The 24,481-nt window shown below is 44.9% G+C and overlaps 1 protein-coding gene across 2 annotated transcripts in view; it reads left to right on the top strand.

Annotated features, from left to right (window-relative positions):
- LOC142572554 (putative ATP-dependent RNA helicase DDX23) overlaps positions 1 to 24,109 on the top strand; it is a 45,323-nt gene extending 21,214 nt beyond the window's left edge. For both annotated transcript variants that reach the window (XM_075681742.1, XM_075681741.1), the window contains exons 11-18: positions 726 to 871; positions 6,299 to 6,476; positions 10,755 to 10,844; positions 11,149 to 11,298; positions 11,984 to 12,135; positions 12,716 to 12,824; positions 16,644 to 16,818; positions 23,811 to 24,109. In XM_075681742.1, the coding sequence (XP_075537857.1) occupies positions 726 to 871; positions 6,299 to 6,476; positions 10,755 to 10,844; positions 11,149 to 11,298; positions 11,984 to 12,135; positions 12,716 to 12,824; positions 16,644 to 16,818; positions 23,811 to 24,034 (1,224 nt within the window). In that variant the 3' untranslated portion in view covers positions 24,035 to 24,109. The remainder of the gene's footprint in view (positions 1 to 725; positions 872 to 6,298; positions 6,477 to 10,754; positions 10,845 to 11,148; positions 11,299 to 11,983; positions 12,136 to 12,715; positions 12,825 to 16,643; positions 16,819 to 23,810) is intronic.
- Positions 24,110 to 24,481: the final 372 nt, after the last annotated feature.

Raw genomic sequence — 24,481 nt, forward strand, 5'->3', positions numbered from 1 at the left:
AATATAGATTGCTCGAAGAGGTATTTGTCTGACAGTGGACTTAAAATAGACTGGTGACAGTGATAATTTATATAGTACATAGGTTGCCTTACTGCATGCAGCTTTCTTACGTCTCAGCATTGCAGTGTTAAACCTGCTTGCAGTCATCATCATCAAGTCATCAAAGGATTTTCCCAGATATCTCCAATGCCCCTTTCTTTCATCAACCACATTTACTGTTTACCTTGAAATTTCTAATCTCATGACACAACTATGTTCACTTTCCTCTGGCACCCATTCTGTTACTCCAATAGACTGCCATTTATCTGCCGTACGCATCACACGATCTGCTGCAGCTCCGCTTCTTTCTTAAATGGTGTATCTTCTACCTGCATTCTATCTTCGATTCCTACATCTGTCTTTTTGTGTTTTACTTTTACACCTATAATTTTTCTTTCCATGCCCAGTTGTGTGTTCCTTGGCTTCTTCTCAAGTTTATTTGTTAGCCTCCAAGTCTTGGTGCTGCAGGTTGTTATTGGCGGAGTACATTTCTTTCCAAGAATATTAGGAAGTTGTTGTTCATGACTTGGGACAGCCTGCTAACAGTATGTGTGACAAACAAACCAGCTTGCTACCCGTCTTAGCATCACTGTATTACTGCATTTGAAGTGTATAAAAACATAGAATCAATTGTGGCATTCTTCTATGTGCCTTCACACAAACTGACTTGGTGTCTGGGCTCACAGGACCCCACGCCAATCCAGAGGCAAGCCATCCCCATTGGTCTCCAGAATCGGGACATCATTGGTGTTGCTGAAACCGGCAGTGGTAAGACACTGGCCTTTCTGCTTCCACTGCTGGTCTGGATCACATCTCTGCCCAAGATTGAAAGGTGACCTTCTGAACTTGGCATTGCTTGAGCTATTTTAGTCAGGGTGTCTACCGACCGGGAAAACCGGGAAAACCGGGAATTCTCAGGGAATTTGAATAGTCTGGAAATACTCAGGGAAAACTCAGGGAATTTGTAATTCTATCAGGGAAAATTACCTGTAACTTTAGTGAAAGGGAATGAAAGTTGTGTTAATGCTGGCTCCAATAACAGAGGAATCGCAAAGAATTGTCGTTGACGCCGTGTCATCGGCACGATGTACAGTCGACTCCCGATAATTCGAAGCCGCTTAATTGGAATTTTCGGTTAATTAGAAGTGAAGTGCTGGTCCCGTCAGTTTCGTATGTAATCCTATAGAAGAAATCGCTCGATAATTCGAAGTCCTCATCCAGTAATATTGTTTAATTGGAAGTTAATTTTCAGCCAGGATCCTCGAGGTGACCGTCATTCTTGTGCAATTTTTCAAGTGTTGCAACAGTTCCGTGCTCCGCGTTGGTGTCATCGCCACCGCAGCCGCCCGCAACGCCATCCTTCTTGGAGCGGCGCGATTATTCATTGCTACAGCTGCCGTGGCCTCCGCGATCAACTCCGGCGGGAGGCCACGCGCGGCTGCCGCGCGTGGTCGGAGCTGATCGCGGAGGCCACGCGGGTGCCATAGGTGCACGCAGCGCTGCATACTGGCAGTGGCGAGATTGTGCGAGATTAGTCTTGCAGCGTGCGCAAGGCGTGTGTTGGTCGAGCGCCTTTGTGCGGGAAGCTCGTAGGCTACGTTGTTCCATGAGTGATTCGGAATTGACTGTACCTAGTCGTGCAGTTTATAGCCATGGCAAACCGTGGCTCTTATCGCACGCTCGAGCTGGCAACGAAAGTCGAGGTTTTGAAGGAAGTTGAGAAGGGAGGTGCCGCCAAACAAGACATAGCGCGGAAGTACGGGATCAAGCCGAACACGCTCTCTAACTACATCAAGAACAAGTGCACAATAATGGATGCATTTGAGAACGACAAGTTCAAGACTTCTCGGAAGCGAATGCGCACCGGCGCTTACCCAGAGTTGGAGAAGGCTCTGCTGGTTTGGATTAGGGAGGCCAGGAGCAACAAACTTCCTCTCAGCGGAGACATCGTTGCGATGAAAGCCCAAACGCTTGCAGCAATGTTGGGGATTGATGACTTCGTTTCGTCAGATGGATGGCTGACGCGCTTTAAAAATCGCCATGACCTGGTTTTCAAGAGCGTGTGTGGTGAAAAGGCGTCCGTTAACCAGGAAACATGCGCCACGTGGAAGGACGGAAAGCTGAGTGAATATCTCGCCGAATACAGACCGGAAGACATCTTCAATGCAGATGAGACTGCACTCTTCTATCGGCTTCTACCAGAGAAGACCCTGACATTCAAGGACGACGACTGTGCTGGGGGCAAACGCAGCAAGGAGAGAGTGTCGGTGCTGATCGCGGCAAACATGACTGGCACGGAACGATGTCGGTTACTTGTGATCGGGAAAGCCGCGAAGCCAAGATGTTTTAAAGGCGTGAAGACGCTGCCTGTGGACTATGAGGCGAACAAAAAAGCGTGGATGACGGCCGAAATCTTCAAGAGCTGGATAAGCAAATTGAACCGCAAGTTTGCTGCTTCGAACCGCAAGGTGTTGTTCCTTGTCGATCACTGCAGTGCTCACGTGAATGTGCCAGCCTTGAGTGCAATACGCCTCGCATTTTTGCCTGCAAACACAACAACTGTTTTGCAGCCAATGGACCAAGGCATCATCAAGAATGTTAAAGTCCTGTACAGGCGGCACCTCCTCGAGCGCATGATTTTGTGTATGGATAGCTCCACAAAGTACGAGGTGAGCCTGCTTAGTGCCATCCACATATTGGCGCGAGCATGGGATCGTGTGAAGCAAGAAACAATCGCAAACTGCTTCAGGGCTTGCGGTTTTGTGGCAGCTTCTTCGGAGGATGCCTCTGAAATTTCAGCGGAGGAAGCGTCAACAAGCGAGCTTGACGGCACTGATTTTGGTGATGCTCTCGGGGACGTCAATTTTGAAGATTACGTTGCCGTAGACAAGGCGGTTGAAATGTGCGGTGCGCTGACGGATAGCGAAATTGTAGAGATTATTCGGCCCCAGGAAGCGACCCAGGAAAGCGACGATGACGTTGAAGGCGAGCCGCAACCTAAGGCTGCCGATGTAGCTGCGGGCCTTGCTCTTGCGGAGCGCTTCTTTGCCACTGAAGATAACGCGGAAGAAGCGTTCCGCCACATCTACAGCCTGCAGAACTTGCTTTCAGCAGCGCGATTCGGCAAGAAGAAGCAAAGCAAGATGACCGACTATTTTTCTTAGAGAAAATACTCTATTTCGCCACAAATAAAGTGCTGTTTTTTGTGTTTTGTGCTTAATTGGAAGTTCGTTTAATTCGAAGTTTTTTGCGGTCCCCGTGAACTTCGTATTAACGGGAGTCGACTGTATTGCCAGAGTAGTTAATGACAGATTTTCCAGACGCCCGATAATTCGCACGGCTTTGCGGCACCACCATGTACTCCATATAGCCAATGTATATTGCCCTGACTGCAGGTCTGAAATGGCATTAATCAAAGCCACAACCGCCGCCATTTTGGTTATCTCGCCGCCTCGAACCGGCACTCTCGCATGCAGATCCGCTGGCAGCCGTAGCCATTACCGCGTCAACATTAAGCCTAGCTGCTTGTACGTTCGCTATTAAGCTTCTTGCCGTGCGGTGCCGTGTTTTTCATTGAAAGAATTTGCCGCTGTCAGCGATGGCACCGACTCCGCCTTTGTTATCCTCACGATTGGCTTCGAAGCTCGCAGAGCACCGCGTTGCGTAATGCCAGTCACCGAAAGTTAGTTTCGCCTCAGTACAGTAGTGCTAGGTGGTGAAGCATAACGAAGGTGGGAAGGGGCAATTGTCACGGGACACAGTATGTATTCCTTAATTATACACGCATGCACCCCCGTCTCATGTCAAAGTGCGAGCACCGATATGCCTAATAAGTGTACTGACAGGCTTAAAGAGTTTTTTCTGACGTGCTTGTGGCAATTTTAGCCTTTAAGGGCAGTTAAAGACATGCATTCATTTTTTTTTTCGGACAGCCAGATTTTTCGGATATTTTTGCGGCCCCTAGCGAGTCCGAAAAATGAGATGTTGACTGTACAGCTGACCAAGAGGATGCTTCAAATGATCCATGGGGTGAAAGGGTGGCAGAAGGAGGATGAGAACCGAAAGGACCGACGCACTAAGGAATTAACGGGAAAGGAAGCGTGCCGCCGCCTCTTTGAAGGAGCTGAGCTCAAAAAACAGTGTTAGCTGATGCCGTGATGCAAGTGTCCCTCAGCCAAACCAGAATAAACTCTTTAAAGCAGTGAAACCCAACACCGAGATGTTGTGTATGGGCTGAGAGTATGTCAGGACAGTTGAGGTTGACTTCCCAGCTGCCGAGAGAGAATCCTAATTGTGACAAAGTTCAGGCCTCATACCAATGAGCTTGCTATCAGTTGATAGAAATATCTCATATTCAAAAATATTTACTCATGTAAGCATCTCCTTTTCATTTGTATTTGAATATGTTCAACTCAACTTGGAATGGGTTTTACCATTTCTTTCGCTGTTGATTTTACTAACACCTTCCTTCTGTTTTGTTTTTAAATAAAATAGATATTACTTCTTACTATTCAAATTGGATTGTCATTTCTTTTGTTTCAACATGCATACTAGCAACATGGTGTCAGCCTGTCTTGACATAAAACAAAGTTCTGGCTCATTCAGGGAATTTTGCAAAGGTGCTCAGGGAAAACCTGGAAAAATCAGGGAATTTGGAAATGTCAACTTGGTAGACACCCTGTTTAGTCATTGAGTGCAAACCGTGAAGACTGATCGGCCATGCAAGTCTTTGATGAAGGAAATGTGTGCAGAAGATTTTCAAGCACTTAATGGCAGACTGAAAAACACAGCAGTGTTCGTAACGGGTGTCGAATGTCGCGAAGTGGAGCTGAGTAATGAATCGGAACTTTGGTTTGTATGTTCAGCATTCCCAAGCTGAATGAATTGCAGTCTTGATGTAAACTTGAACCTCATATAAGATGCAAAGCATATTTATGTGCAAATTTTGTATCAACACGAACTTTACTTTGGGTATGGCTCCATGGCAACGAATTCCACCTTGCCATGAAGCTACATTCAAAGGCAAAAGTTGCAGTCTCACCTTTTGTTTAAATTTTATAAAATTTTGGCGCAGCTGATACACATAAAATTTGTTAAGTCTTCGTTGCAGTTCTTTCCTCATTCCACCTCATTGCTAGAGCCATGGATAGTTTTCTTTTTCTTCGTTCGCTGTACCGTGTGCCTTCGGACCGGTATTGGGAGGCATGGCATACTTGCAAAGTATATATGCACTGGAACTGGCTGGAAACAGCACCATGGTACAGAGTTTTGCTAATTAATGCACTAAATCTGGAAACTAGATCCACACTGCAGACTATGATATTTGGGCAGTCATCACTTTAATTTAATTTGGAATTAACATGGTATCTTATTTACCTTACTGTGTGTGAAAGATGACAAGGTTGTTGGCTGTGGGCAAACCTAGCCTTGTCAGAGTTGCTGACAGTTGCTTTCACATGAATATCACTTCTTGTTCACACCTGGAAGGTCAGACATCGGGTAGCACGTTTCAACATGACAGGTGAAATGAAGTATAGGAAGTAATTAGCAGGAACCACATAGAAGTATGCACAGTGTCTTGTCCACCCTGTTGAACTCACAGCTCACAGTGAACTCACAGTGGTTATAATGTGTTCAGTCTCTCTCGTAGAATCTCCTGGAGGAGCTGAGACACATCACTCCTTATTGCGTACTAGTGGCCTTGGACAAAGACTGTGTTGCCCACTTCGGCATGCAGAGCTGCTCTATGGTTCAATTCTCCTAGTAGAACTGTTTCCTCTTAAAGAGCCCTTCACCATGTTTTGTTATTGCAAACAGAGGGGTGAGCTGTGTAGATCATGCGGTGATGATTGTGTCTGCAAAGTATTATGTTGACATATGCTGCGGAAACAGCTTGACTTCTTGGTAAAAAATGTCAGGAAGAATGGGAAACACAAAATTTTCTGCATCTTGTGTCATCTGTATTGTGTACTATGCAAGTCATGTGTCAGTACTTTCTGGAGAGCTGTGTCCATGTGATTTTTATACTCTTGCTTCTGTGAGCTGGGAAAAACATCAGATAATTGAGGGCCTTTTAAACTGTTTGTAGTTCTTATATCCTGAATGTATGAGAACTGGAAGCAATGGGGGTAAACAGCATGTTCATGTAGCCATTTTTGTGATGTGTGCCACCTGACCAATGCTGTTCCTGGTCCATTTGTTCTTGCAGACTTTGGAACTAGCGGTCAGTAATTTTTGTGCTTCTTCCGGCGGTATGCAGGCAAGAGGATGCTGACCAGGGACCATATGCCATTATCATGGCTCCAACACGTGAGCTGGCCCAGCAGATTGATGAGGAGACTACCAAGTTTGCCAAGATGCTGGAAATCCGTTCAGTGGCTGTCATTGGTGGTCTTTCCCGTGAGGAGCAGGGGTTCCGGCTGCGTCTCGGCTGCGAGGTAAACTCCTGCCCTGTGCAGACTGCACTACTGGGGTGTTATTACAGGTGTGGTGCTTGCTGGACAAACCACTCACTCTCAGTTCGATTTTTGACAAGTGCTGGTGAGCTCATAGTCAATGTCATGATACTGTCATTTGCTTCCAAAGTTACGTAGCCGCAACAGGGCATTTGCGATTTGAAGCCCCCACCCCCCTCTTCTCTTTCTCTTTTGTCTGTGAGCACAGGATTTTGCCAAATGTGACACTAAGATCTCACTTCTTTGTTTGTTGTACCGTACGCACTTTTTGTCCGATAAAACGGGTGCAGTCGAACCCGGCTATATAGAACTCGCAAAAAAGCGCCTATCAGTTTGATATAGAGCATCATTCGATATAAGCCTGCTAAATAATTGGATGTCATAAAAGCACATACCATTTATAAGATCGCTTTATTGATGAAACTAGCTTAGTTTCGCATGAAATAGTCCTGCATTTTCTTCTGCTGTGGCAATTTCACTGCCTGCGACGCACGCAGTTCCCCACATTGTCTAAGGAGTCGGAGCAGCTGAGGCCACAACCTTCCGCATTCGCGCAGAAGCACCAGACTAGTGCGAGTGCACCAATCACTTCGGAGGATGTGGGCAAAGGACTGTCATTGCTTTCCTCATTGTCCCCACTTTCATTTGTGCTTGGTACGATGTCGGCAATGTACCATATTTACACGATTGTAAGTCGACCCATTTTTTAAATTTGAAAATCTGAAGTGTAGGGGTCGACTTACAATTGAAACCAAAACATGCACCGACAAAAAAACGAGACCAATGGGATTTACAACGTAGTTACAATGTTATGCTTGCTCTATGGCCCTACCCGTAGCTTTTCTCTATCCCGCGTGTTTCTTCACTTTTCGGAAGGGCTTTTCAACCTTTTGAGCGTTTTACAGTGCACAGTACACTCATGGGGGGGGGGGGGGAGGGGTTCGATAGTTGATGAAAGCGCCGGTTCTGGGGGCACTTTTCCGCCGCTTGATGTTCGATATATCGGGAGTCTCTGCTATTTTTGTTTGATGTAAGCGAAATTTTTGCTATATATACTCGTAACTGTACCGTGACCAGAAATTGTTCGGTATATAGAATAATTCAATGTAAATGGGTTCGATATAGTCGGGTTCGACTGTACGAAAATTGCGTGCATGTTAGATTCGAGTACAGCCCTAAATCTGCGTTAACTTATGGTCATCGGCATTTTAAAATGGCCACTTTGTACATTCTTTGAGCCTAGCTGCTGTAGCTTCCTTCATGTGCTGTAGTACATGTGCTTAGGTTAGTACACTGTCCGTTTTCCTGTTTTCTGCGTTTGCTCTGTCAGCACGGAAGTGCCGACTGTGAAGACACGCGATGCTGTAATTAAAAGGAAAGTGATCATTTGTGCGGAGGTGGATGGAAATCGGGCCGCATCATGGGCGTTCGGAGTTCCCAAAAGTTGTGTACGGGACTGGTGCAAACAGAAGATGTGTTCTACTCTGGTAGCTGCTGTGTATGGTGCGGCCGCGTGGCCCCTATCTTGAAATCAATCTGCGATGGAGACAGTCTACCCATCTAGGCGCACCGTGCTGTGTTCTCGTCGCTTAGTTCATGTTGAAGCGAGAGGCTGCACAAAGGTCAATTCGCTCGCTCCTGCTACAGCAATTCCTCACTGTAGCGTTTTGATAAGAGTGTCTGCGTTCACTGAGTGAGATGTGTTCATGTTTGCTTGTGCACGTATAACGCCATACTTGTTTATTTAGTTAGTAAGTGAATGGTTAAAAGTTTATGCGGCCGATAAAACTACTATCCTTACTTTTCATATTGCTGTCTACTAATTTGCTATCGCAATCGATGCTTCGTCTTTCGGACAAAAGTGCGACTTTTTCTATTTATCGCAACTTTAGTGTACTGGGAGTAAATATTTGTTTTTCCAAATGAGATAAAGTTGTATTTCTGTATGAAAGAATGAGGTGCATAGTACTGTAAAGGACCTTTCTTTTTTTACGGCAAACAGGTGCGCGTTACAATCGAGGGGTTTTTTTCTTTTTTTTTCTTTTTCGTGGTAGCAGAAAACGGATACTTGTTACAATCAAAGGCATGTTAGAATCGAGTAAATAGTGTACGTGCAGACAGCTCTCCATGTTTATGCATGCACTGATGCAAGCTACCCTAATATGCTTAGCGGTGCTCGGATGCAGCTTTAAAGCAAAGACATTTTATTGATTGCATGTGGCTGTTCAGGCGTGACAATGTGAAGTAAAATGCTGTTGCCCAATTCACTAGTTGTGAGTGCAGTCCAGTCCCTTCATCGCTCTCCGCAACAGTGTTAATTATGTCAAACCAACAAGCCCACTGCGGAAATTTCCTGCAATACATACAAAGTAAGGATAGTATGTAGTTTTATTGGCCATGTGAACTTTTTGACATTCGCTTAATAACTCAATTAACAAGCATGTTGTCACGCGCGCAAGCAAACATTAATGCATCTTACTGTATGACCGCGCATACTTGCTGTCACAATGCCGGAATGAGGAAGCGTGGCAGCAGCACTGAGCAAATTCACCTTCATGCTGCCTCTCGCTTCAACGCAAACTAAGCGGCGAGAACACAGCACACATGAAGCTATCAGCACTCAGCGCACTCTGTCCCCATCGCAGATTGCTTCCAAGATAGAGCATGCACGGCTATGTCATACGCTGTGGCAGCTTCACTGCAACATACTCGCCCGCCCGTCTCAGGTGAAAATTCAGGCGTGCACTCAGTTTCTTATTCAGGTACCAGCAACTCTCCTCCAGGGTCATCGCGCGCTGCATTCACAGCTATCACCACTAATACTATTGTGATAAGCATCTTCACCTGTTTAACAGTGCGTATTGCCATTGGAAGCATACTGCACGCTTTTAATAAGCGATAACCCAAGCGCACTGCCATACCCTGCTGCAGATTTTGATTGTATGGTAAGTTTTCAGGCCATTAGATCCCACGTAAATGAGTGAAAGAGTGAGGCGTGCGTGATCGAGAACAACAGCCGCCTGCCGTATTAGCTTCGCAACATTCACCCACCCGTCTCACATGAGAATGCTGGCGTGCTCATACTGTCTGTTCTTTTCGTCTGCCCTCGTTTTTCGGCACTGTAAAGTTATTTCATTGTGTCTTCCAAACTCGTCCAAGCTTCCATGCTTCTAAGGTTGATTCTTATTCCGGTACCAGCAAATCTCCGCCCGGGTCATCGCACGTCACATTTACAGCTATCGCCACTAACCTTGTTGTGATAAGCATCTTCTCCTATCTGTTTTACGGTGTGTCAGACGTAGTGCCGTTGGAAGCATACTACATGCTTTTAGTAGGTGATAACCCAAAGGTGCCGCCATTCCCTGCTGCAGGCGGCACGATGTGAGCATGACATTTTGCTCCGGCGGCATTGTAGGCATCGTATCGTATTCTGATGTCGCCCACCAGCTCAATTTTTTTTTTCAGTTTCCTTTCGCTGTTTTAGTACAGTACACTACAGAATAGGAAAACAACACAATGTGTCTTGAGTCGCTGGAGCCCCACCAGCTCAACGCACATCGTGTTGGCATCTCGTGATGCAATGATTTGCACAATACGGTGGATTCTTGGAACCTCAAGGAACCAGGGAAATTGGTTGTGTTTATCAGAATTTCCATTTACTGAGAGACAAAGCTGAATACAGTTGCATGAATACAATACCAACCAACCATGAAGATAGTGTTCCATTTAAGAGGCATTTTCGTTTAATTTCCGTTTATTGAGATCCCACTGTACTTCGCATTACGTAGATATCAACAAATGTTGAGTGTCAATTTTTTTAGTTATTTGAGATTGTATGTTTTCCCAGTTAGTGCTTTTGTCCTCGCGTTTTTTTTCAATACACATGAACAAGGTTCTACTGCACTTGTGCATGCATCAACTGTTGTAACACTATTTTCAAGATAGTGCCTGAACACTGACTCAAGCATTATTTGAACACAGAAATACAAAGCATTTCTTTAGCCTGTCCTTGCCACCATGTGGTATTGCAATTGTGTTTACTGGTATTGTAGCCGGTATTATGGGAATACCTACTAGGGCCATTTTGTGGCATCGTACTTCTCTGTACTAAAAAAAAAAAAAAATTAAGAGGTAGCTTTTGGTGTTTGACCAGCCGTGCTTTTTGTTGCTTTGTTGAATTTGGGTTTCCAAATTCTCGTGCTATTATCATCATGGTGTCATTCGTCAGAACAGGGATATCATGCCTTATTTTCTATGCAGATTGTGATTGCCACCCCTGGTCGTCTGATTGATGTCCTGGAGAACCGGTACCTGGTACTGAGTCGATGCACTTACATCGTTCTCGATGAGGTGGGCACACATTCCTTTTGAACTGAGGAGTGTGCAAAGAGAAAAGGTTTATTTTAGCTGGAAACATTTTGTTTTGCTGGAACTTCCATTCTTATCTACTGCCAATAAATATCTCTTGCAGCCTGCCAAAGCCAGATATGGTGAATTAAGGTTATTTCCGCATTGTATTTTGTTATCTTCAAAGTAATAGTGTGATGTAATGTAATGGTGTAACAATTGTCATTGGGGTAAAACGATAAATTTTGCTGTTCTGCTCATGTGATCAGTGAGTCATCGTCTCCTCAGTTTGCATTTGTTGTTGCAGGCTGACCGTATGATTGACATGGGCTTTGAGGGTGAGGTGCAGAAGATCTTGGACTACATGCCTGTCACCAACCAGAAGCCAGACACAGATGATGCTGAGGATGAAGAGAAGCTGCTCGCTAACTTTGCATCTAAACACAAGTACAGGCAGGTGTGTGTGACAGGGTCTTCTTCCTTTTCACTTTGACAGTGGAAAATTTGTGCAGAGTTGTCTTTTTAGGATGTTTGTTAGGTCGTTTGTCGCTGGCAACGATTTAGCTTTTATGCTTGTGACCTTGATTCACTACATATATTATGCGGGAGCCTCTGGACTGTGAAGGTGACTCTGTGATTTTCTCAGTTTCCATACTCACCTTGTTTGCCTTCCCAGGACTATGTATATTTCATTAGTATTTTTAGCTCTAAAGAAAAGTTGTCGAACATTTCTGACATTCCGTTCACGTTCATATGGGAGTGGAACTGACTCTTTAGAACGTTAGAACTTTGAAGCTTCAGATAAAGTTTGGCTAAAGACAACTTTATTTAAAGCTTCTGAGGCCCAAACGCTCTTTCCCTGAAGCTTGTTACCATCAGCAGTTTCTGCAACTGGAGGACAACAGACCACATTCGAAATATGATTAAAACTTCCAAATGTGAATGCTTTCGCCTAACTTCTGCGTGAGAGATTGTGTTTATATTGCTTCTGATAATGTAAAGAAAGTGCAGCTTCCGGGCACTCATGATTGTGTCATTGTAAGCTTGGTGTTTCTGCCATTATTAATGGGTTAATTGTGAGCAGGACGATTGTCGCTTTTCAGAGACAATACTCACTTATGCATTTGAATTCCACATTTCAGACTGTGATGTTCACAGCTACCATGCCTCCGGCTGTGGAACGCCTGGCACGCTCCTACCTGCGAAGGCCGGCCATTGTGTATATTGGCTCGGTGGGCAAGCCCGTGGAGAGGGTGGAACAGATTGTGCACATTGTCACTGAGTCTGAGAAGAGGTCAGTCTGCATTTATGTCCTTATATTATACCATCGTGCTAACTTTCAGCTTCAGTGGGTTAGTAACAGCAGTAGGGCAAATCCTTCAAAGGATCGTGTCCGACCTTTGGCGGTGTTCACGTGGAAAGCACTTAGCAACATGAATGAGATGTTACTTGTTGGTTTGTTCGGTGCTTGTCGGGCTTGTTGGTGGGCCATGACATTCAAGTAGAGGGAGGCTGTGCAACACAGCTTTTCGTTGTGTAGATTTCTCCTTGTTTCCTCATCCCTCAAGGCTGCTTGAACATTGTGATCTTCTCCCGATCTCTCCTTTTGCTTTGGTGACAAGGCAAAAGCAGGGTGTCAGTGCGCGTAGATGGATTTAGTGGCTGTACCAAGTCATGTTTGTTTTTTGAGGGCCTTCATGCATCGGTTGGGCTGTCATTGTAGAGCTCAGAATGTTTCTAGCCAAGCAAGCAGTCTGAGTAGACCCTTAAGTTGGCTTTCAGTTTACTGCAGCTATATTGTAAAAACACGTTATCCTGTGGTGTGTGTATGTGTGCTTGACGTAGGGATTCTAAGAAATCTATGGCCCATGCAGGAAGAAGCTGGTTGAGCTTCTTAACCGTGGTGTGGAACCACCTGTTATCATCTTCGTCAACCAGAAGAAGGGTGCTGACGTGCTTGCCAAGGGTCTTGAGAAGATGGGCGTAAGTGCTCTCTCATTCTCAAACAGAAGTTGCACAGGCTCGCAATTAAAACGCACTGCCATCGAATACATTATCACTCTTTGTTATTCTGTAACTGACTGGTTGTTTGTGTTACCGTTCCTTGGTTAACATTGTTTGGCCCATGTAGGATGTTCTGCTGTACCCAACAGTATTTGTCCTCGTGATACTTCCATTACCCAGTTGTCGTTCGTTGCGCATTTTGCTTCTTGGTGCTTGGTTCAAATCACTGTTAAGGTGCTTGTATGCAAGAGCAAGTGCATACAGGGCCTACTTGCTTAGGCGGCAGTTCCCTTGAAAGATATTCTCATAGAAACAAGCAGCTTTGGTGGTTGGTACGATGATGTAGACAAATACAGCAAAACCTTGATAATTCAATCTCAGTTTAGTTGAAAATTCGTCATAATCATAGAGCTTGTGCAGACCCGTGTTTTGTAATGCTCATAATACTGCACCACTTGAAAAGCCCATGCACATCTACCTGGATAATTTGTAGTTTCCGGTTGCGGCCTCTGAGACCGGCATGTAGCGATGTGCTTTCAGCTTCACATATCTCAGCGGCAGTGTCAGAAATGTGGCAGCCATGACGTGCTTCAGCCATGAAGCGAGTGTCATATTTCACTCTGGCGGCACCGTACTCCAGTGTCGCCCACCAGCTTAGATTTTATCTCAGTTTCCCACCGCCATCTTGAAACACTGCGTAAGAGTAAAACGACAAAATGCATATTGAGTCGCTCGAATCCCACCAGCTTGACGTGCGTCGACGTCTCACAGCTGCAACGATTCGCATTACATAGACGTCAACTAGAGTTGAGTCTGTCAAATCTTTTATTGATTTAGGGTCTTACGCTTTCCTGTTTTTTTTTTTTCCTAGCGTTTTTTTTTTCCAAAATGATTAAACAAGGTTCTACTGTACTTAACGCATTCAGCATGTGTTCAGCACCAATTCTTGCAAAAGTGAAACTATCTCCAAGAGTTAAGCAATAAAACGACAGACACCGACCAAAAGAAGTCCCTTGTTAGTACTTCTTTTGGTCGGTGTTCGTCGTTTTATTGCTTCATGCTTCGTCCCGACCAGACGGGCTTCCGTCGAACCCTCATCTTTATTTCCAAGAGTGATTACCCGAGAATGCCACCCCATGACCCATGGGGCAGCGAACTACAGTACCAAGCAGTCCCTTGCTTGTGTCACGCAATTTTGCTCTTCTTTTTCTTGTTTCTTTTTTTTCCCTTTAAGGTATAAAATCTGCTTAATTTAAAGATTTTGTTGCAGTCCAATGAACTTAAAATTAATGAGGTTTTACTGTATATGAATCAGAGGTGTTTTGCTTTGCACGTATGAACAAAATTCTATTGTGCAAGCAGAGATTAGGTTGTAGCTTGCCCCTTGCTAACAGATGATGTCAGGTGCTTGTAAAGTTCTTTGATTTCATGGCCTATATATATATATACACAACTTGTCCTTAGCATTGTTGTCTGCGGCTGCTACATTTTGTGCACTTTTTTAATCTTAACTGTAAAAGCTAAAAGCGCCCACTGCTTGTGACAGGATGCTTGCTTAGATTTTTGGCCAATACGATATTTACTTCCATAAAATGTATACTTTTGTCTTATTAATATGGCTTGTAGGCCCTACTTGAATCAGGATTAGGCTGTCTATTGTCCTTACTACTGTGCCTTGAATGCGGCACACAATATGTAACCATTAATGATGTACTGGGACAATAGAGCAACAATATTTTTCGATCTTTCGCCATCTCTGAACATGCATTGGTGAAGCATGCATTGGTTGTTGATGGAACCTTTTTTTTTTTCAAAATTTTTCGGAAGGTTAAGGGGGACACCCCACTTAAATTTTCTTTTTTTATTTGTGGCCACAATTTGATAAAACTTCCATCACTTATGTATTTTTACATACTGATTTCAAATATGCAATTGGTTTTCCCATGCAACGAGTATTTTCAAAATATAGGCAATTCAAGTTCTTTTGTATGGACTAATTTGGAGGCAAGTTCTCTCTACAATGCTGGCTGTTAATGAAGGAGACTGGCACATCAAAATGATGTTGAATGATCAGAGGTTGCAGTGCTACAAGAATGAATGTTCTAAACTGATTTATGCCAAAGTTACAGCATGTCAAACTTTTGTAAGCAGAAGGCATTAGTGAAACCCTGGAGTAATTATTACTTTTTCAAAATTTCTGTAATGATATTTGTTCACATTTTAGGCCTACTGCACTCCCAATTTGTCCACCTTTCTGACGAAAAAAGAATTATTGCAATAAGATGAGTAGAACCAGAGATATCGTCACTCCAGAACTACACTACCATCAAAAATGTCGTTTTGAGAAAACGACAAAAAAAACATTTCAGGACATGTTCGTGGTGATTACGGCAAATGCTTGAATACTGAATTGATCAAGGATGATACAGGGGTCCAACCAGGCAAGAAGGGATGTTTTTCACAAATTTGGACCAAAATTAGCGCATGTCAAAATTTTCAAAGTAAAAGCTAATGCAGCTGCCAGGAAAAATTATTACTTTTAGAAATTTTCTGTGATGATATTTATTCATATTTTAGGCCTACTTCACTGACCAATTCACTACTTTACTGGCAAAAAAATAATTACTGCTGTAGGATAAGCACGACTGAATATATTGTTGCTCCAAGACAATGACACCATCAGAAATGCTGCTTTGAGAAAACGGGCCAAAATATTTCCGTTTATTCACAGATCCCTCCCACCGATATGATGTTAGGTCCATGATGTTAGGTCCCAGGTGTGTAAATGTGTTGTTACTTGGTCTCTTGTGTGGCCACGTATGCTTTTATGACAAGTGGTACAGTGTTCCTTGTGCTGCAAGAGTTTTCATGGCATAGACTTTTTACAGTGAGATTGCCGATAATTCGAAATCTCTTAATGCAAATTGATGAATAATTCGAACTGCTTTGTTGGTCGCAGCCAAGTGAAGATAGAGAAACTCTTGTGAATTTGAACTCCGAAAACCATGCAATGGCTTTTTCTAACAAAGTTTAAATTTCTAACTCTAATGCACCACTTTTCGGACAAACCCGAGCCTAAGATTAAGGTTCAATGCATCGTTAGCTACCGTGATGCCACTGCATTAAAAATGACGAGGAAACACACACTGGAAGCCAAGACCAAACTGGAGCAAGCAGAGCAATGTGTTTCTGTTCCAGCTTAAAAGGAGCAGGAAGGAGTTTCCAGCACGCGCTTAGTCATGTTACCGCATGCTCACCTGCGTGCCTCCCTCCTATCGCTTGCTCATGATCATGTCATCTCCTAAATTGGTAGCGAGAGCATGGTGCGCGTGATGACGCCATCCTTTCGGCTCACCCTCACACCTACAACAAACGGTGCATGAGGTGCGATCCTATCCCACTTGAACTTTATGTGGAACCTAGGCTTCTTTCGGCACATGTAGTGCGCTGATGGAGAAAAGACAAAGACTTTTCCAATGAGAGCCCAATGAAGTTTTAGTTTTGCACCATGTATCGCACAATTTATCGGGCGCTATATGTTAGAGGGGCTCTCCTTATTTCTAACTCCGTTTTACTCAAATAAATTTCTGGCCCCCTTGGAGTTAGAATTAATGAGATTCTACTGCTTCTCAATATGTTCTGTGCTCAGAAGTCGCATGTGCTCTCTGCAAAATTTTTTTTTAGATCTTCAAAATTAAGGCCTCAAATAAGTAACTATCCTAAATGCAGCTCTTGTATTGGCCTGTAGCTTTGCATGTGTCGTGTTGCGTCTGATCTGATCTTCACTGTTGCCTGCAGTTCAATGCGTGTACGCTGCACGGTGGCAAGGGCCAGGAGCAGCGTGAGTTTGCCCTGGCCAGCCTCAAGAATGGTTCAAAGGACATGCTGGTGGCCACAGATGTCGCTGGCCGTGGTATTGACATCCGCAATGTCTCCATGGTCATCAACTACGACATGGCCAAGTCCATCGAAGGTGAGGGGGAGACACAATTATGTCACATCGCACAAGTTTTCTTGGCTATTTATTTGATCTATGTTCATTATAACTTCTTTATCATTTTGTCATGTTATATTAGCCAGCAGTTGTTGTGTATTATATATAACACTTTTATTTGTTTACTGGTGCTGCAGAATAAACGATTGTAACTGTAAAGCGTGCATGGGGCTTGAGAACATAAGTGAGTGAATATGCCAGAGAGGGTTGTCGCGGAATTTAAAAGTCAACCTGTGAGCTTGCACACTATTCCTTCCCATTCATATTGTTTCCATGGTATCTCCTTTGTTCACCTTATTCACTCGCACGATGAACATACTTGCACAGTAAATGCTCTTGAAAATTTCAATTTTTTTTCCTCGTAATACTCATGTCCCCAACTTTGGTCCCACGCAGTCCCACAAACAAATGCCCTTGCTGTAGTTTCCCTGTTGACTCAATTTGCTGATGATCATAGCTCGTGCCACAGAGAGATGGCTCTCAATGTAAAAATGAATGCTCCACCAGCATAACAATCAGAATGACGTGCACAGTTAAAAGTGAATGAATCAGTGAGCCATGTGTAAACCTTTTTTAAAGTGAAGGTTTCTTTGCCTACCTTTCCGCAAGTTGCCATCTTGCCGTTGTTGGCTGTCTCTTTGAGTAGAAGCTGTCGCTATCGAGGACACAAAATTTGCACAGAATTTCGGCCACTCTGCTAAGCTCACTATTGTTTCATAGTGTAACGAATGCTTTTGGCTGTCTACTTCGATGCGTCTGGTGCCAAATCACACAATATCTTGTGAAGGTGGTAGTACACCGAACGTGATCGCTCGAGAATATCTCGCCTGAATAAAACGTACCCTTGCTCTGCAAGGAACACCATCATGGCTGATGATTGTTACGGGAAGCATTCTCTGCCAAAATCCACTGCCCATTTCTTACCATATTTATTCGAATCTAGGCCAGCCCTAATTCTAAGCCGATCCCCGAATGTCCGAAGCCAGAAAACATAAAACTTATCTTGAATGTAGGCCAAAACAAAACAAAAAAAGTGAGGACAGCGTTCACAGAATGATAACAACATTTATTTAATATGAACATGCCGAGCACACTCTACGTCGTCACCACCGTTAGCCTGGTCCCTATAGCCCAGACCACACGTACGCTTGCAAACGCATGCGAGCTCGTATCCGCGCGCCCACCCATGTGCAGACAGTCCAGCATCGCACACGTCGAAACGTGGCGCGATCTCGGTGAACAGCTCCTCTCTGCTATTGCGCACTTATCTTATCGCTGTCATCTCCTTGTTGCAGCATATGCAAAAGAGTCTCCTGTTGCCCCTTCCAATGACGGACGTTTTTCTCATCGATGCTGAAGTCCCGCCTGGCTTACTATGCCTCTGCGGCTAGCACAACTTTTCGTTTGAAAGTGGCACTATAGAGTATATAGTGTATAGTGAAAGCGGCACTATCGGCACGCCGATGCCATAGAACCGGCTCTGATACGACACAGGTCAAAGCGACGACATCGCTTGTGCACTTCTGTAGGCTACTGGCCCGACTAGTAGCGGCTGCAGTACTGACTTATCTAGATGGCGCTAGCTATGGACCATATTTATCATTTTCAGTTACAAACAGGTGCATTCTTTAAAATCCTCGGATCTAAGCCGACCCTAGAGTTTTGCATATGATTATTTGGAAAAAACAGTCGACCTAGATTCGAATAAATATGGTATTTTGTTACATAGTCTCATCTTGCCGACTTTTCCTGCTTTTCCTGCTTCGAAAGTGACTGCTCCGTGACATGTTTTCTGTTCCTTGTTTTTCTTCCTGTCTTGTATTTTACTGTGGGAAATTGGTCATCATTCTAGTTATATGGCCAGTTTTAACTCAAAGGCCCTAAAGTATGTGGTGAAGCAGAGGAATTATGCTGTAGGAAAAGCATTTTGGTGTTGATGGAGTCTGCGTGCACAACTGGCAGAAGCAGCATGACAAGTTTCATGCTACAAATACAGTCGAAACCACTTATAACAAGTGTTATAACCGATAATTATTATAACCGGGTTGCATGAAAAAATCAATAGGGAGATTGCAGAGCTGATATGAGAAAACTATAATGGCAGGGAGGCCGGTGCCCCTTCCCACCACCTTCCTCCATCCAGCTGCTGATTGTGTTCACTCATTCAACTGCTTCCTGGGTGCTCTGACCGCATGCAACAAGCCGCGGCTGTCGGTGCTAAAGAATGGCACTGCGACAACAAGTGCAAAGAGGGGTCACGGGTGGCATGCAATATGTGAGCACCGCCAAGGCATCACTTTGGTGGCCCTAAAAGGGGCCTTTTAAAAATTGCGAAGAGGCTGCCATGGCAGCCTGTTAGCTTGAGAAATCCGAAAGAAATGCTGAGGTGAGATCGCCGCAAGCATCTCACCACATGCTTCTCACTGGCTTGCACAAGAAAACCCTATGTCCGTCAGCCTTGCATGCTTTACGCAAAGCTTGCCGACATCTTTCTCCAAGGCATCCCGGTGCTCCACATAGTGCAGCGGAAGGTTCCTCGCAAAAACGAAGCCCTGGATTGACTGAATCATCTGGGCGTCCTGTGAGGACAATGTTGAGCCAGCCTGCCCTACCACATCATCGTTGCCGTCGTCGCTGTCACTATCTGAAAGAAGCACGTTAGCGACTATCGCCTCATAAATTAGGAGTACTTAGTTTTCAAATCCATAGCTGTGCGCTTTTCATGGGCAATGTCATGCGTTGCCAGTGATCAGCAGGCAGTTCAGCCATCTTCCGTTTCGGCGGCGAGTCAAAACAACTGTTGGTCAAACGAAGCTGAGAAACCGCAGGGCCAGGAATGATTTCAACGCAACCAACAAAGGTGAATGCAAGTGATTAAGCTGTTTGCAGTACTGAGCTGAATGAGGAGCCAGCGAGCGACATGTGAGCATTGCAGTTGGCTTGGTCCATTCATGTTTCGGAAGGAGGGGCGGCATAGAGCTATGGGCGCAGCCCATTTGTGTTCGGAGAAATGGAAGGGCGATGGGAGAGAGGCGTGCGGAGATTGATGTAAAATGAGCTTGCAGTGGCTGTTAAAGCAGCGGCCCATCATGCAGCGGCTTGAATTTCTCGTTTTCTTTCTTACTTTTCAAGGATTTCACATTTCACTATCTTTCGGCTCTGACACCCAGCAGCCAGACTTCATCATTATAACCGATAATGCGTTATCGGGGCATTGTTGTAAGCGGGTTATTTTACCATGGAAAACATACAAAAGTTGACAATGCAGCAGCTTCTCATTGTTATAACCAATATATTGTTAAAACCGGTATCGTTATAAGTGGGTTTGACTGCAGAATGCGGCACCCTTTTTGTTAATAGCAAACATGTAATTAAAACCCTGTATATTCGGATTTGACGGAATAGAAAAAAAGTAGCCAGATTAATCGAATGTCGAATTATCGAAGGTATCAAGCAAACAATAAATAAATGCTTGCTATGCCAATCCACCTTTATTTACTGTAAAAAATACACAAACTTTGTTTCTATATTGCACAAAATCAATGCAGAAGCAGCAGTTCTCATCACCTTGTCACTGATTAGCGCTTACAGTAGCAAGGCTCTTGTGACTTCCTTAGAAGTGCGGCCCGTTTGGCCAATGCGCAGTACCCACATTTTTGTCCAAGTAGGCATGCCTTTCACTGCTGCACGCACATCCTAATTATTTTTTTGCCACTGAGCTTGCCGACAACAAATATTCTGTCCATCGCAATGTAGACTCAAGTTTGATGTCATTGTGCTGGCTGCTGTAGAATCGATCTTCATCTTCGTCAGCTTCCGCTGCATTTCTGACATTGCGCTGAGTGGGACTGCACCCAAACCTCGTTATAACGAAACGGCATACACTCTATCCTCGTTTTAATGAAGATGAAGGGGGAGCCAAAATTACTTTGTTATATCTGCTACTTTGTTATGTACGTTATTGCTATTTACTGCAATATATGCCCAATGGGGTGCACTATTGTAAACATGGAAGTAAGAAGAAAGCATTGCGGCCTGCAGAACCACAACACGGCCAAGCATGCAATGAAATTTTAATAAAATAAAAAAAGAAAGAAAAAACCTGGCGTGTGCGACATGCAAGTTTTTAGCACCTGACATGACAGCCTTTAGATAGCTGCCTTCTGTTCCATAGTGATGGTCTTTCGCGTCCACTTTCCACTTGGCTCATCCCAGTCGAACAGCATGTAGCACAACACAGTGCTCCGCTGTGTGATTGAGGGGGCAAACGAACTTGTCTCAGCTGGCACCGATGGCAATGCGATCTCGGAGGCCACGCCCAGCTGACAGCCCACGCGGCGCACTGCCTGGAGGAGAAATGAATGCATGGCCTGGGTGTGACCTCTGAGATTTCACCTGTGAGATGTTGGAGGTCACCCCCAGCTGCACCGCACAGAAGTGAATGCACTAATCTTTCGCACCGCCGTGCACAGCCGCCGCAGCATGGCACTGCTCGCACAGCCAGAGGTGGAAAAGAGAGAGGTCAATGGAGAAGTACGATAGTGAGCTGCTGCTTTTGCACAGGTGCGCAGCTACGCACAGTGGTGAGAAGACCAGTTTTGCTTGATGGCGTATTCAATGCGAGGATGCGGGAGTTTTGAACTGCTGCAGCGAAGAGTGCCAAACCCCGCTTAAAGCGATGTATTCGGCATGCAACGGTTGGGTATCTCTACGTTTCAGAGACGAATATCGTTCGTTATATCCATAGGCAGGACAACTTCACTTCATTAAAACAAGGTTTTATATACAGAGATCTCTGAGGGGATTTCAAGGGTAATTCCATTTACTCCATTACATTCATTATGTCATCATATCCCATTTTGATATGGCAAAATTCGAGTGTTAGCGAAATAATGGATATAGCGAAGTAAATGAAGTTCCCCTTGAAATTCCCATAGAGATCCATATTTTCAAATACTCGTCTTAACGAAGTGAACTTGTCCTATCGATGGATATAACGAACTACATTAGTCTTCTAAAACCCAAATTTACAGTGACATTTCACTTCATGAATGCAGGTGATGCGCAAGCGTATGGGTGCTATAGCGCACATGGCGCTATCGGCCCTCTGTGCGCCTAAACACCTACACTGTCCGCGCCATATCTGGCGACGGTGCCATACACAGCAGCTGCCGGAGTAGAAGGCTCATTGTTAACATTCGCTTACTAACTAAATTAACTAGCATGGCGTCAGTGCACGACACTCGCTGTCAAAACCCTGGCGTGAGGAATCGTGGCAGTAGCAGCGAGTGAAGTGACGCTTCTACAGAAACTGAGGGGTGAGAACACAGTGCACGCAAAGCTACACGCCATCGCCCCACCTAACTGTGATCCAAAAGCAGATCGCTTTCCAGATGAAGCCCGTGCGAGCGCACGTGGCCGAAATACTATGTCACGCCCCCCTCCCCCCGGTAGTCATGTGCGCAACGGGATTCGGTACGCTTCCTCTCTTGCGCACACGAGATTGAGCTGCCATCGTCGACTCACTATCATATGCTGTCACTTGCACACATAGCGTACGACGCGTGAGGATTATGTTATCTCAATACGTCTGTATCACAAACAAAACCTGTAGCAACTGCCAGAGGAGGTCATCCCAGTACGCCTCTGCCTACCTTCGTCCTCTGTGACGCTTCGCCTCATTTGTCCTTTCCGCCTTTGCTCAATGTTACCTACACTTTTCTCTAGGTGGCGTTCGTTTGCTGCATGCTCACGCTTCTTTGTACTTTCCCCGGTGCCCGATTTTCTTCACCTCCAGGCGCCTTTTTCATTTGCTCACTTTGCGGCTTCAGACAGACACTGCCGATTTGAAGAGCTGGACAGTTCGCTTACGCGTAAAAAATACCTGACCCTTGCGCGCCGAGTACATCACTTTCCGCGGGGTTTGGTACTCGTTCGCCACGGCAGTTGAAAACTTCCGTGTCCTCATGTCAAATACGTCGCAGAGCAGCACTTTCTCACCACCGCGTGTAGCTGCGCACTTGCATACGAGCATCAGCTCACTATCGCGCTTCTCCACTGACCTCCTCTTCTTGCACGTGCCTGGCTGCGTGAGCAGCACCATGCTGCGCTGCTCCACGCTGCAGTGCAAAAGATCAGTGCATTCACTTCTACTGTGCGGTGCTGGGCTAGGTGTAGCGATCGAGATCTCCCCTGCGCAATTTTGCAGGTCACGCGAAAGCCTGTACCATTGGCACTATGCTGCTCGGCGAAATATTAGTGCATTCGCTTCTATCTTTCTCTGCAGTGCGCCGCGCACGGTTTCCGCAGATGACTCCTCCGCTTCGTTTCAATTGACTGCATTTCAGTTGACCGCTAGCACCGCTCTTGCTTTTTTTGCGTCACACGTTTGTGGCGCTTCGCCCTGTCCGCACTCCGAGGGTTGTCCGAATCAACCGGTATGCGTCCAAATAATCCGAATTAACGATAGCTTTATTATATTAAGTAATGCGTACACTTTCCAGGGCCAAAGGACGAGTCCGAATTATCTGATATATTCAGAATTAGCTGGGTTTTACCGCATATTCACTTCAAGGCGAAGTTGTCTGACAATTTTTTTTAGCCATTGCCTTTTTTTCAATTTTTGTTGTTTTGAAAAAGTACCCATAAAGTTTACACCACATTTCGAACAGACCCTTGATTTCGTTCAGTTTTTGAGAAAAAAGAGTTTTTTCACTATGCTAGTAATAACAGTATTTTACTGGTGTCTGCTGAGGTCATGGCGGCAATGTTGCTGATTGCTGTTGGTCCACATTTTTTGGAGATATCAAGAGTCATCATCTCAGAAAGTGAAACGCTGCTAGGTTATGGCATGATTTCATGTGTACCTGAAATTAAAGTGGGCATGTCTTGCTCATGTGGAAATTCCTTGCATTTGCTGTTGCACTGTTCTCAATACAATTCAAGTCAAACACTTTTTGCTTCTGCTGCAGATTACACTCACCGTATCGGCCGTACTGGACGAGCAGGCTTGCACGGCAAGGCTGTGTCTTTTGTTACCAAGGAGGACTCCCACCTGTTCTACGACCTCAAGCAGCTGATACTGAGCAGTCCAGTCTCCACATGCCCACCCGAACTGGCCAACCACCCAGATGCACAACACAAGCCTGGTACCGTTGTCACGAAGAAGCGTCGAGAGGAAAAGATCTTTGCATGAATGTTGTCTCCCATTGTTGTTTTAATAAATGAGACTGCTGAGTCACTCGAATGTCTGACAGCAGTTTCACACATATTGCGGCGGCATGTGTTTATTTTAAGTGTTCATGAGACTATGGTAGCATGCAACGTGGCTTTGGACTGAAGGAGAGCCGCCTCTATTCTGAAAGTGCTCGTGCATTCATCTTTAAGACACAGTAGAATCTCATAGATGGGATCCTGTTTGTTGCATTTTCATGTCTATTATGCTCTGGAGCACCTTTCCCAATTAGTTTTCTTAGGGTTCTGTTATTCGGCCTCCCATTTGTTGCATTTCTCTTCCCGGTTATGTCCAAAAACTGGAATGGGGAATCACTGACGTGACATCGCCCATTGGCTGTGCCTATGTTGTGGAGATGCACCGCACCGCAGTGCAACAGTGCTTACAGGCAAAGGCTTACCGCAAGTC

Source organism: Dermacentor variabilis, chromosome 2, assembly GCF_050947875.1.
Source record: "Dermacentor variabilis isolate Ectoservices chromosome 2, ASM5094787v1, whole genome shotgun sequence".
NCBI lineage: Eukaryota > Metazoa > Arthropoda > Arachnida > Ixodida > Ixodidae > Dermacentor > Dermacentor variabilis.